The sequence below is a fragment of the Euprymna scolopes genome, chromosome 8, assembly GCF_053919585.1.
Source record: "Euprymna scolopes isolate OS-2025 chromosome 8, ASM5391958v1, whole genome shotgun sequence".
NCBI lineage: Eukaryota > Metazoa > Mollusca > Cephalopoda > Sepiida > Sepiolidae > Euprymna > Euprymna scolopes.
This window is the reverse complement of record NC_136489.1, coordinates 24,020,257-24,033,563: the sequence shown is the minus strand read 5'-3', so window position 1 is coordinate 24,033,563 and position 13,307 is coordinate 24,020,257. Positions and strand designations below refer to the sequence as shown.

General features: G+C 36.2%; 1 protein-coding gene across 1 annotated transcript in view; it reads left to right on the top strand.

Annotated features, from left to right (window-relative positions):
- Positions 1 to 10,028: 10,028 nt before the first annotated feature.
- The window catches only part of LOC145283510 (nicotinamide/nicotinic acid mononucleotide adenylyltransferase 1-like), a 103,437-nt gene continuing 100,158 nt past the window's right edge, over positions 10,029 to 13,307 (top strand). The window contains exons 1-2 of the mRNA XM_080132346.1: positions 10,029 to 10,374; positions 10,433 to 11,060. Of these exons, the coding sequence (XP_079988472.1) occupies positions 10,967 to 11,060 (94 nt within the window). The 5' untranslated portion in view covers positions 10,029 to 10,374; positions 10,433 to 10,966. The remainder of the gene's footprint in view (positions 10,375 to 10,432; positions 11,061 to 13,307) is intronic.

Here is a 13,307-nt window from a genome sequence, read left to right as displayed (position 1 = left end):
AAAATGTGAATGGTTGATCTGCTAGAACTATCGGGTGTCTCAAAACAAATGTATTCAAACTTTAACTTATCAGCATTGTCTGGACATTAATGATCATCAATTTGAACCTTTTGGACATGATTTTTCAATTAAAATATCTGCAGCTTGCCCACACTGTCATCTGATAATTTTGTAATGTAAAAAAAAAAAAAAAAAATTTGGATTGCATAAGTTCCTGTTGCCTTGAAATATGCTTTTCCTTATCCCACAAATATTTTTTTTTTTTTTCCTTCTGTGACATCTCATGCTACAGCTTGGTCATTTGCATATATGAGATGCAGTGGTTTCATTATAACTGTTCACTGCTTCTAATATTTATATTAGAACATTAGATTCAAATGTTTTCCTGAGAACATGGGTGTAAAGCCCCCCCCCCCATGCCATGGAAAATTACCCAGTGAAAAATACAAATGTTGCAGCTGTCTATTTGCACACTTACTCTAGTGAATGCTGCGTTTTTTTTTTTTTTTTTTTTTTTTTTTTTTTTTTTGTTTTTTTTCCTCAAAACCTTGATTGACATAAGCACAATCAAACATCCTAGATGTTTGCCTATAAATTTGTCATTTGTTGGTTCGATGGCACCAGAGTAATACGTCCCTTTGAACATACAGTAAAAATAGCTTAGTGGGGGTTTAGGATGCTCCCAACCTCTGATCAGTCAGCAAGCCCAGAAGCTGAAGAGAATGCCAGCAACAACCATCTTTTTCACATCTTGCCACTGCCTGCTCCATCCACATAACTCTAAGTTCCTGCAGCTGCTGCTCTAGACTTGCATCTCTTACCTCAAAGGATGTCCATATCAGTTTCCTTGTGATGTCATTCCATGCTGTCTAAGATTCAGCTTCCTCACTTCCAGCAACTTTGGTTTCTGTTTATCTAGCCTTTGGTCAGGTCCATCATATTACACTTTAGACGTTCACATCATTCTATGCTGTTCAGTTTCCTATATTCCTGTCCATCCAGTCTGTTGCTCTCCAGGTACATTTCCTATCCTTCAACCTTCATAATTAATATTGATCATCTAAATTTTTCCTCTTGTATTTATGACAAAATTTTATTCACTTATTTTATTCAATTTTTTAAATTATATACACAACTGAGTGTCCTCTTTGCCATCATCTGTCTGCATCTTAGTTGTATAGCTGGTCAGCACTCAACGATCTGCCCAGCAAGTTTCAAGAGTGGTGAGTCAGGTCTACAATTCCCCCGGCCCACAGACACGTTGCAAGCCTGTCTCTGCTTTATCGTTATTTTCATAATTATCTTCAAATAAAATGGTCTGAAGCATAATGGTGATATTAAAATATGTTAAACCTCCAATCCTTGCCTTTTACGTCGACTTACTGTCATTGAGGGGAGGAGGCAGGTTCTTGATCTCTTTTGACGGAATTCCTGATCTTCATTTATAAGGTTTATAAATGAAGATAACTTCAAAATCCTAGCTTAAAAGTGAAGACTTTAACATACAGACAACTATGTTGGTGAGATAGTCTCTTATTTGTCCATACTGCTTGACCTACAAAATACAATTGTCTCCCTTGACACAGCATGATATTGTCTACTTCATTCTGATTTCATCTTTCAATCATCCTGTCATTAAACTTTTGACAAAACCATGTGGTCCCTGCTGACATCATTTTCTGTTTTCTTCCCTTCAATCTTTTCTCCTGGCTGTGTCCTCGTCTCTCACCTTGGCAAGGTTCACAAAAAATAAAACCAAAGAAAACACATTCCGACATATAAATATTACTTGCACTTTGTGTGTGACACTATCAATCCTCTGAATGCTAAGGTCTACATCTACTGTCGAGGCTGTATTCGTCAGTTGGTTGATAAATTATTTTAGTTCTCCATCTCCTCTGAGCCACAATCTGCCTTTGACAGTCCAACTGGCAGCTGTTAACTGTACACTGTTCTCAACTGTTACAAACCCTAGACAGTCTGCAAATTGAACAATTCTATTTAATTTCAAAATTCATTAGTCAAACCTTAAAATGCAAGATATGACATCTTTATACTAGGAAGAGATAATCTGTAATAGCGTCACTTCAATGTAGAATTCTTTTTTTTTTTTTTTTTTTTTTTTTTTTGTGCACAGATACTTTTGACTCACATTCGTTTGTTTTCCTGTTTTATTTTGAACAGCCATTTTTTGAGCTTGTCGGCCGTCTTCTCTAATTTTATGCATGCCACTACTGGGACGAGGCAAGTCCCGTAGTGTTTGGAAGTGTAAAAGAACCAAAAAAAAGTGTTGGCATGCAGGTTTGAACCTGTGATGCAAAGGCAGAAAACCTGAGATCTTACCATGACAAAGAAAGTGAAAAGCATTTAAATTTAGCGATGTTAATCAAAACCTTTTGACTCACTGATAATTAAGTCAGGAGTCGGTGAAAAAAAATGAAAGTGCTTGGGGCCAGTTAAGTTTTCAGCTTTCTCTTATGGTATTTATTTTCTTCTCAACGAGGTTGTTCCCAGCTCCCAAGTGTCCAAATGAATAGCAATTGTCTGATATGAGGGTATTTCCCCATGGTGATCAAAGCTAATTGCTTTCTAGACGTCCCCGGCATGAGCTGGAAAACTGACTTTGCTTTCGTTAGTTTCACTTTTTTTATACGAAAAACATGCAAGATAAAAAAAAATCCATGTCTACTCTATCTTAGCAAACATATAGGACTCACGTTGTTGGATGTGTTTCCGTAGGATAACCAATTTATGAATTTTTTTTTTTTTTTTTTAGGACCGTAGTTGCATGTGTCTCAATTATATTGAAGTTAAAAGTAGGAGTGTATCCACGGGACCATTAAAGGTAAATTTAACATGATTGCTGATTGATAGAAAGGTTTCACCAATCCACATCCTTACATAAGAAAATAATGATCCTCGACAAAGAACACAAAATCGCCGTATAAACATGAAACATTTACATGTTAGGAATATTAGTTTAACTTGTTCCAACATGAGTGTTTTCTTGTGTGGGATGTTCATAATGAAGTGAGGATTTTTGTGAGAATAGCACGAGGTTTGAAATTATTGGTCTTTTATGATCAGAATGTCACCCTTGGGTTAGTCCGTATGGTTGTTTTTGAGAAAAACCGTCCACAAATCATGTAAGTAGATATGTGTGTGTGATAAGAAACAGTTGTTCGAAATAAGATTGTTTAACAAGAGATTTAAATTCTCATCAAATGTGATAACTTTCCATGATGGGAATTAAAGTTCATATGCATTGCGCATAAATTCAGGACTGGGTGGTTTTACATTTCCCAGTGATGGAGTTATCCTGAACATGAGCTGTTCTTGAGAAATCAGAAAGGAAAACTGATCATTTTTGCCAGGCAAATCTTTAAATACAGGCCTCCTCGAATGTTCCAACCTGTTCACTGTATTTCTAGGCAAGGGAGCGTAACATAGTTCCTTTGTTTTATGTGTGCGCTGGCTGCATCACAACGTCGTGTTCTTACACATTTTTCATACGCATAGGTGTTGAAACTGGTGATCGCTATAAAATGTTCCTGCCGGGGATTTGTTCCAACCAGGCATAGCGGTTGTTACAAACACCAAAAACACTAAGTTATAGCAAGAAGCCGAGAAAGAGCTTAGGAAAAACAATACCTTTTAGTTCATAATTTTCCAGTTAAATTGAAGGGTTACGAATTTGAGTTATTGCTCTTTTCTAACTACAGGGTGGTCAAAAAGTCAGGTAACATTTTAAAGAAAAACGATATTAGCAATACACGTATATTTAAGTACCATACATTGAAATATAAAATGAAACAAACATGAAATATGTTTATTTTGTTAATTGTCGTCCATTTCTCTATCAATCGCTGGAAGCGATTAACCACTGATTGTGTAACACGTGTAATCATGTCAGCTGATATCCGCGCAATCTCCTCTTCAATAAATAACTTTAAAGACGCTATTGTATCAGGCTTCTTGCCATAAACGCTATCCTTTACATAGCCCCAAAGCCAGAAATCAGGAGGGGTAGTTTATATATTACACTCAAATATTTAAACAAATAATATTAAACGAATAGAGATTATAATGGATCATATTGTTTTTTTTCTACCTTTAACATGTTACCTGACTTTTTGACCACCCTGTAGACTCTTTTACAACTTGTTTATAAAGATAGCGACTATATTTTTCCGGTTAAATTTTCATTTCGTCGCTTCATGTGCATGATGAAACTTTTAAAGGAATTTTTACGTTTTTTTATACATGTAAAAGTTAATCATCTAAGAATAATACTGAAACTTCTAAATAATTTATGTGACTAAGATAGAAAAAAACCAAGACAAATTCACGTATGCAATTTCTTGCGTCAATGTAATTTTAATTATGGATAATATTTTTATTCAGTACAAGCAGTCCTCCTGGTGTTGCCCAGTCGTAAAATACGCATAAATATTATATTTCACACAGAAACTGAGACGTGCATGCGAATATCATGTTTTTTCTAAACAGTGTAGTCGTACTCAGGTGTGATTAGAACCCTTTTCTACCACAAATAATAAAAACAATAAAAACGTGAAATAAACTTCATTTACACAAAAGTAACAAGTAAAAACGAATCATTTTACAGCCCAAATAGTGTGTCTTGGTAAACAGTTCTTGTAAATGTAAAAGTTATTTAGACTGTTCATTGGATTGACAGAAAAAAAAGCAGAGAATGTCCTTTGTTTTCTTTGTGAGAAAATAGGCTTACGTTTTTTGTGTGATATGAGGAGGAAAGTAAATGTTTTGTGTGCGGCTGAATATCTGCATTATTCTCTGTGCGTTCACATGAATAAGTGTGTTTTGTCATGCTGGCGAGAACAAGTAGCAACAACAACGTTGGTAAGAGAAAAGAGAGGTAGAAAGTACATGTTTGTGTGCGCGGTTGAATGTCAGCATTATTCTCTCTGTGCATGCGTACGTGCGAATAGGTGAATCTCGTCATGCTGGCAAGGAATTAACAACAAAGATGTAGACGAGAGGAAGTGAAAAGAGTGAGTACGGATGAGAAGAGTTCGCTCATCGTTTATATTTTTTGGATGGGCTCCCTGGCGAGTTGGGAAAAAGGTTTGAAAATTAAGTATTTCTTTGAGTGTTAATTGGTAAAAAGTCCACGTCTTTGTCACGTGATATGCTTTCAACTCCGTCTGCCGAACGTAACACATTTTAAGTTTCTTCTCCGCAGAATTTGCGTGGGCATATTTTGAAAAAAATCTTTGTGCCTCTGAAATTTTAATTTGGTTTTTATTTATTTATTTTTAAACAAGAATGCCTTTGTAGCCTAGTAAGGGATGCCTTTTCTCTTCCTTGCAGAAGAGATGTTGCGAGTGTCTCTGCTTTATCGTTATTTTCATGACAAGTGCTCATCTGAGCTCAAATTTATGGTCCCTCCTCGCTAAACTTTCATGAGAAACACTTGTCTAGTTGAAAACACTATCAATAATTTCCCCTACTCTTTATCTGTGCTTAAACCTAAACATAGATTCCATGAACAAAGTTTCTTTCTTAGAACTGCACGCCTGTGAAACTGTCTTCTGTTTGCCTGCTTTCCAGCTTACTACAATATGGTTGTCTTCAAGTCTAATGTAAACAAGTTCTTGATGAGCCGTTCCACTTAAGTTAACAAATTTACCGAATTTCCATTACTAACGTTTACTATATTGTCCAGTTGACTATTGTACACTCTTTAACATTTATCCTCGAGTGGCCTCTGGGCCTTGATACGTGGTGATGCCTATGTAAAAAAAAAAAGAAATGAATGCATTTTTAAGTGTGTCTGACCACACAACAGTTCACTTCTTGTAAGTAAAAAAAAATATTTGAGTTGAAACCTAAAGAAAGTGAGTCAAGTACAATAACCATTAGGCTAGTTTGACATGGCCTTTAAAAAACCTGCTTATTCTTAACATAAAGAATCTGTTATGTGAGCGATTCACACATGTACATTCGTGAAACAGTTGGCAAACATAAGTATCTAATGTACCATTTTTTTCAGTTTTGACCCCTTAACAGATTTTTTCTCCAGATGAAACCCAATTAAAAATTTTTCCACATGTCTGAATACCCTATATACAAAATTTCAAGTCTGTAGATCAAAAATTTGTTGAGTATATAGGTTGAGAATTGTCCCCCCTCTCTCTTTCTCTCTCTCTCTCACACACACACACACACACACACACACACTCATACATTCTCATTTTTACCAAGCATTGGATAAGACAAGGGAGGGGAGAGCAGTAGCCCTAGATATATCTAAGGCTTTTGACAGGATATGACACAATGGTTTTCTCATGAAAATAAAATCCTATTGTATTACTGGACGAATGCTTAGCATAATTAGATCCTTCTTAAATAAGAAAAGAATCCAGATTGTCCTCGATGGGCGTACGTCCAAAAAATTTGATATAAATGCGGGTGTACCTCAGGGATTTATCCTTGGACATTTATTATTTCTGATATTCATAAATGACTTGCCTGATAAAATTGTCTCTGAGATGGGTATATTTGCCGATGACCTCACGCTCTATAGCAGGCGCACGGAGAAAACTAATGAGCACATATCTAGGGTAATGGCTAATGAAACTCTAGAGGAAGATCTTCAGTCTATAGTGGAATGGGGTCATAAATGGATGGTAACACTCAACGCTGCCAAGATAAAGCTTGCTTCCTTTAATAATTACATGAAACCTTGCCAACCATCAATAGCTATGGCTACAGATACTTTACCTGAAAGCACGTATTCTAGCGCCTTGGCTTAACGTTCACAGTAAACATGAGGTGGAATAGATACATCGAAATCATTGCCAAGGCTGCTGCAAAGAAGGTGGGCTCTCTCTACTGTGCTAGAAAGTTACTTATGTCTGAAAGTACCCTGTACCTCTACAAAGCCACCATTCGCCCATGTATGGAGTACTGCTGTCACATTTGGGCTGGTGCATCTGCTACTAGTCTCTCGGTCCTGGACAGGGTCCAAAAGAGGGTCGCCAACCTGATACGTCTTGAACTATAATCTAAGCTTCAGCCCCTGTCCCATCGCCGAAATGCTGCATCCCTCTGCCTGTTTTACAAGTATTTTAATGATGGATGCTTTGACGAACTACAAGCCCTTGTACCCTCTCGACGAAAATATCCCTGAGAAATCCGACACGCAGCGAAGTCCTACCCCTTTGCAGTCGAGATCCCTAGACGTAAGAAAGTCTTCTACTCTAATAGCTTCTTCCCCAGAACTGTAGGACTTTGGAATTCTCTTCCGGTTTCCTGCTTCCCCAACTGTACTGATATGCAGAAGTTCAAGTGTAATCTGAACTGACATCTTGCTGCTAAACTCCCTACATCTTAGGTCCCTGATAGTAGCTCCCTACATCAAAGTGGCAATGTGCCTTGTTTGGGGTGAAAATATAACATATATATATATATATATATATATATATATAACATTTTTTTATTTTTTTATTTAGAGGATGTGAAAACTTTATTTAAGTACGATACTTAATATAATCAGCCATCGAAAGGCAATTGTTTTTTTTTTTTTAAGAAAAAAAATAAAATAACGTTAATAAGATATCAGTGACCCCCCTTCCTTGTACACTGCCATTTCCTTTCCGGACACCTGTTCCGAACCTATGCTCTTGATCCATCATTTCATCAAAATACGAAGATGAGGAGCTCCTATGTCTTACACAACAATTTATCAGTCTGTACAATTGTCTATAAACTGATATCATCAAAAATTAGATAAGCTGTTTTAAATTTCCTCTCTTGACAAAATTGCCAATCGAAATACAAACGGATTTTCCTTTACGATAGAGGATAGAACTGAAGCAGTATACTTAATATGTACAATACGTGCGTATTAAACTAAACCACCTTTGCTACCTATATATAATCGCCTATACTGAATCCTCATCAGCTCACAACTCTCTGTATCCCCAGACTCTTAATTTCTCAAATCTTATATCACCAAGACATCCTTCTGAATAGATACAAGAATTCTCCTGAGCAGCTCAACATCCAGTGATCATATATCTAATCCTCATGAAATTGCTTATATCACTCTGAATATTACCTTAAATTTTCATTCTATCCCTAAGCTAAGTAGAACACCTCATAATACTCTATTCAACTACTTTTAAAATTAGATACACCCAGTTACAATATCAGAAGTGATTCGTCCCTGACCTAGACTATGGACTTGTACAACAAACCATGAAACTATTGTATCTAAAATTCCTCTCAAAACTGCAAAATACTGCTGGTTGTATACTAAGTACCTCCTATAGATACTTTACCTCCAAGATGACTGCCTTGTCTGTTTTGCATGACAAACCTTTTTATTTTTTACTTAAATTCTCTTTCTCCTGATCACTAACAAATTAAATTGCTCTATTTCCCAAGTTGCCACTAAACCTAATCCGTTTCACGTAACTTAGAGGGGTCCTTGCTCTCCGCCCTTGACCCTAACAGACTCGTAAATCGATACCCATTAACACCCAACATTTCCTAGGCATGCTCCTGATTATAACTCCTAACCCATAACCAAGCTTCTAAGTAAATACTTACTAGCCATAGTCCTATACACAGACTTAAAGTAATCTATAATGAACAGCAACCATTAAGATCTCTTTATTAAGAGATAGTATTGCAATAATCATTACACAAACTAAACCGGTACTCATTGAAATAAAAACTTCCGGATATTAAGAGAAAGGCGAAGTCATTCTCCTTCGTTGTAGTCTAAAGGCAACTTACTCAAATTGTCTAAAATTCCATGCATTCGTATACAATACTACTTATCCATCCATCTATATTTAACTATACTTACAGAATATGCAATAACCTATATCTATCAGGTATAACTGTACTCCATATCAAATGTTCTCTTGTATCTATACCGAGCATATCTTATCTTTCAGTCTTACTAAATATTCGGTTTGGGCACCAAATCAGAATTTCTAATAGCAAGTAAATCATACTCTAACATTTTATCCTAATCCTAAACCTACTAAACCATATCTAACCATACATTCCTAAACTTACAAAACTATATCTAACCATACATTAACTCGTCTCTCTCAATCCAATACTGTAGCAAATTTAGCTGCTTCCACTGCATGAATTTTTTATACCCTCTCCCAGTAACAATGAAAATGGAAGCATAGTAATGCCCTTTTTTAACCACGTTTGAGGAGTGAAAATTTTCTGTAGAAGTTAACCTAAATGCCCGATTTTTTCAGGAGATATTAACCTAAATAACCAATAAATATTAACTACCCATGCGGGGTCGCAGAAATACCTGGATTAGGACCCAGGCGCGGGGCGACCCCCCTCAGAGCTGATGGACCCATAGGTCTTCCCAGGTCATCCGTCTAGGAGAAGGAAAACTTTGAAACTAAACCTAGGGGAGGGAGGCCTCTTCAGTCCTGGACGACAACCTTCCTAGAGCTGGTGACTCAAACAAATCACCGGTTGGCAAACCTAAACTGCTTAAGGAGAATTACTCAAATATTTATCAAAATCAAAATAAAAAAATTATCATTACCCCCCCCCCCTCGGTCTCATATATACAGGGAAGTCAGTTAACGATATTCTTTTGCTATATGAGATAAATGCTGTGTTTATTTGTGTGTGTGTGTGTGGGGGGGCTTTTTCGACTATTACGTGTGGTTTTATTAACTTGTAACTTGGACTTAGGGTTAATGATAAAAAATTCATTATCTTAAAAAAAGTTATAATGCCTCAGAAATGGTGGGAGGGGCATTATGCTTTTAATTTATATTCGAAACTGATCCACCACTCTAAATTCTAATTTTCTTTTTCATATTTCCTTCAAGTTTTTCATGTTGTTCATATGTAATCGCGTAAAAAAGTAGAATCTTTCACTTTGGATGGAGTTGGAGGGGGAAGGGTCGTTAAGCAGAGGATCTTATTCCTTCGACGTTTACTAAATTTTCTTTTTTCTTTTTTTTTTCTTTTCTTTTTTTACAAAAAAGTAAGTCTTCTCTTCCAAGAAATTTAGAGAAAAGATAAATGATGGAATGGGAGAGGCCACAAGAACCCCCACCCCCACCCCCAGAAAAACCCAACAACAACAACAAAAAAAAAAAAAACAAAACTAAAAGTGACTCTCCATTTGTGCCTAAATCTAAACACGAATTTTATTCTTTTCTAGACCAGCCCGTCTATGGAACTCTGTTCCGCTGGCCTGCTTTCCAGCTGACTACAAGGTCGTCTTCAAATCCAGTGTAAACATTGTTCTTGCCCTTTGACAATCAAATTATACCAAATTCTATCCCTAACGATTACTACGCAGTTGTTCCGATGACTACGGTACACTCTGTGGCCTTCGGCCTTGATAAATAGTGACTTTTGTGGCCTTGTGGCCTTTTATAAATAGTGACTCTGTGGCCTTCGGGCCTTGATAAATAGTGACTTTTTTTGTCAAAAAAAAAAGTAAATAAATAAGATATTCTTGGTGAATGCTGGATACATACTGCTAGTATAAACGTGATAAATATATAGGACCAGCAGCAGCCGACGTATGAGCATCCTCCTCCTCATCATCAGGAGCATTATTATCATAGCAAGAACAGCAGCAGCAGTAGTATCATCACCATCCACAGTTGTTGCGTCAGAGTGGAGATTTGTCTATCCATCACTATCATCATGACCAACTTAAAAAGGAGCAACGTAGTCATATGAACGAAGGCTTCGTTCTCTCTCTCCTCATCATCTCAAAAACAGACAGAATTCTTCCTGATTTTTATTCCGTCTGTGTAAAAAATCGCAGATGCCTGTGATCGTGGATGTGACAAGAATCGTGAAAGTGAAACTTCGTTTAAAAAGGGAAACAATAACAATTAGCAGGAAGAAAACACATTAAAACGGAACTGGCGAGTGCGTTAGGAAAGGAATTCGATTGAACAGAAAGATGTCGATTTCACCTAGTCAGCCGCCGTCAAGGGTGGTTCTAATCGCGTGTGGATCTTTCAACCCAGTAACCAATATGCACCTACGAATGTTTGGTAAGTTAGTTACTTTATTAATATTAATTGAGGTACTTATATAAATTGGCCCCTCCCCATTGCTGTCAATATTGCTTCGACGTATCGACGTAAAATTCCCTAGACGAAAGGTGAAGAACACCCATAATGAAACTAGAATTCTTGAAACGAAAAAAAAAAAAGGTGAGTTTTAACTTACTTTCCACCTTAACAATCACCTTTAAAATAACGACTTTACAGGTTTTGGGGGTATGGTGAAAACGAATATCGCATTTAAATTTTCCGCGAACATATAGTTTTCCGGATATTAGGTAATGTAATTCCTTGTGTTATAAGTGGTGGTGGCCATTGTTGTACGCGCCAAAATATATGCGCTTGCGCGTACAACAATGGCCACCACTTATAACATAAGGAATTTCATTACCTAATATCCGGAAAACTATGTTTACGGAAAATTTAAATGCGATATTCGTTTTCAGCATACCCGAAAATCTTCAAAAGTCGTCATTTTAAAAGTGATTGTTGAGGTGGAAAATAAATTAAAAAATTACCTCAAATTTTATCGAATTATGTCTGATTTTAGAAACGATGAAATACACTGTACTATGTGGATTTTACGAATTTCTTTTTTTTTTAAATTTTTTTTTTTTTTTGGGGGGGGTGGCGGTTATTTTGTGAATGCTAATTTATTTTGTGATTTTTGCAGATTATTTTGTTTTCTATTTTTTATTTGCAAGTAGTAAACTACCAAAAAATCAAGCAGTGTTTATCAAAGATGTTGCTACTTGGACTTAGGGTTAGTCGTAGTATTAAGAGAAGGTATGTTTAGTTCTCTACGAAACACGAGTCATCATACAGTTTCTCGATCCATAAAGGTCTTGAAATTTGTATTTTTAAAGATTACGACATGCTGAACGTATTGGCGTTAAAATCAACTTATGACGTATAAAATAACAAAGGACTTTTTAAATAATAATTCATGTTGCTTTATTTATGATAATAATAAAATAGCCGACACAGACCTTTCTGGTAATGAGCCAACTCGTGCATGACAATAAATAGATTGAGTCGACAGATCGATTTTTAAAAATATGTGGTTTAAACAAAACCAACAGTGACACTACTTAATTGTCATGTTGAAAAAATAATATTAAAAATTATGAAAATTCATCAAATAGAAAATTATTTATAGTAAAAAGTAATTCTTACGGAAAATTGGGAGAAATTACATTTTCTCTATATGTGAACACATTGAAGATTATGAATACAAGGGACATACTTATCTCCTTTTTCGACACTTTAATGGCAATATTTTGGTGTAGACTAGGCACGGCCAAAAATCGAGGCAAAAAACAATGTTTCTTTGTTTTGTTTTTTTAAACGAATTAAAATCTATTAAAATTCATTATTCTTGGGCAAAATTTTTTCCAGAAAGTTAAGCCTGAATTTTATCGTATGAAAAATCAGATGGTATTTTTTTTAGTTTACCGACTCCTCGACATTCACCTTTAATTTGTTGACTTCAATGGGGTTTCGGGTACGTTCAGAACGAATATCGCATTCATTTTTTGCGCAAACAAGTAGTTATCCATAGTTGAAGACATTCAGTATCCAACGTAATCACTATTGTTTTTGCTGGCGGCCGTCTTGTTTCTCATTTGACGTTTCACAATGTGCATGCATGGATACATGGCGGACATTTTAAATGACAAATATTTTTCATAAAATAAAGTTTTCACCTCATTTAAGAGTAAAAATATTGCTGTCAGTAAGTTTTCACGAGCGGTTTACAAAAGCATATTTTATGTTTTTCGTTCTTCTTTTTGGGGGGAGGTGGGTATTCAATTATAGAACTTGTGTAGTTTAACAGATGCTTCTGCAGTTTAATTAACCGTTCTTCCATAAGTAACGTGCCGACATTTACCGAGTAGAATACTGTTTAACATTTCACAGAAATTCCGTGTTTACATTTGGAGAGGTGTGGAAGGGCAGGGGCAGGTGTGTTGTAGCGGCCTCAAACTCCACACTGGACCCTGTTAACCACCCCCTCCCTGACTTTCCTTTGCGGACAGGCACCACACTGGACGATCTGAAAATCACCCCTTCTCAGGTGCATGCTGTCATAAAAAATCTTGACACTGCAAAAGCATGTTGACCTAATCTCATCCTGGCTGTGCTATTAAAAAAGTGGTGTGCCAAAGTAGCTCCAGTTCTCTCCAAACTTTACAACAAATACCTTAATGAATCTTGCTTTCCTGAGTGCTGGAA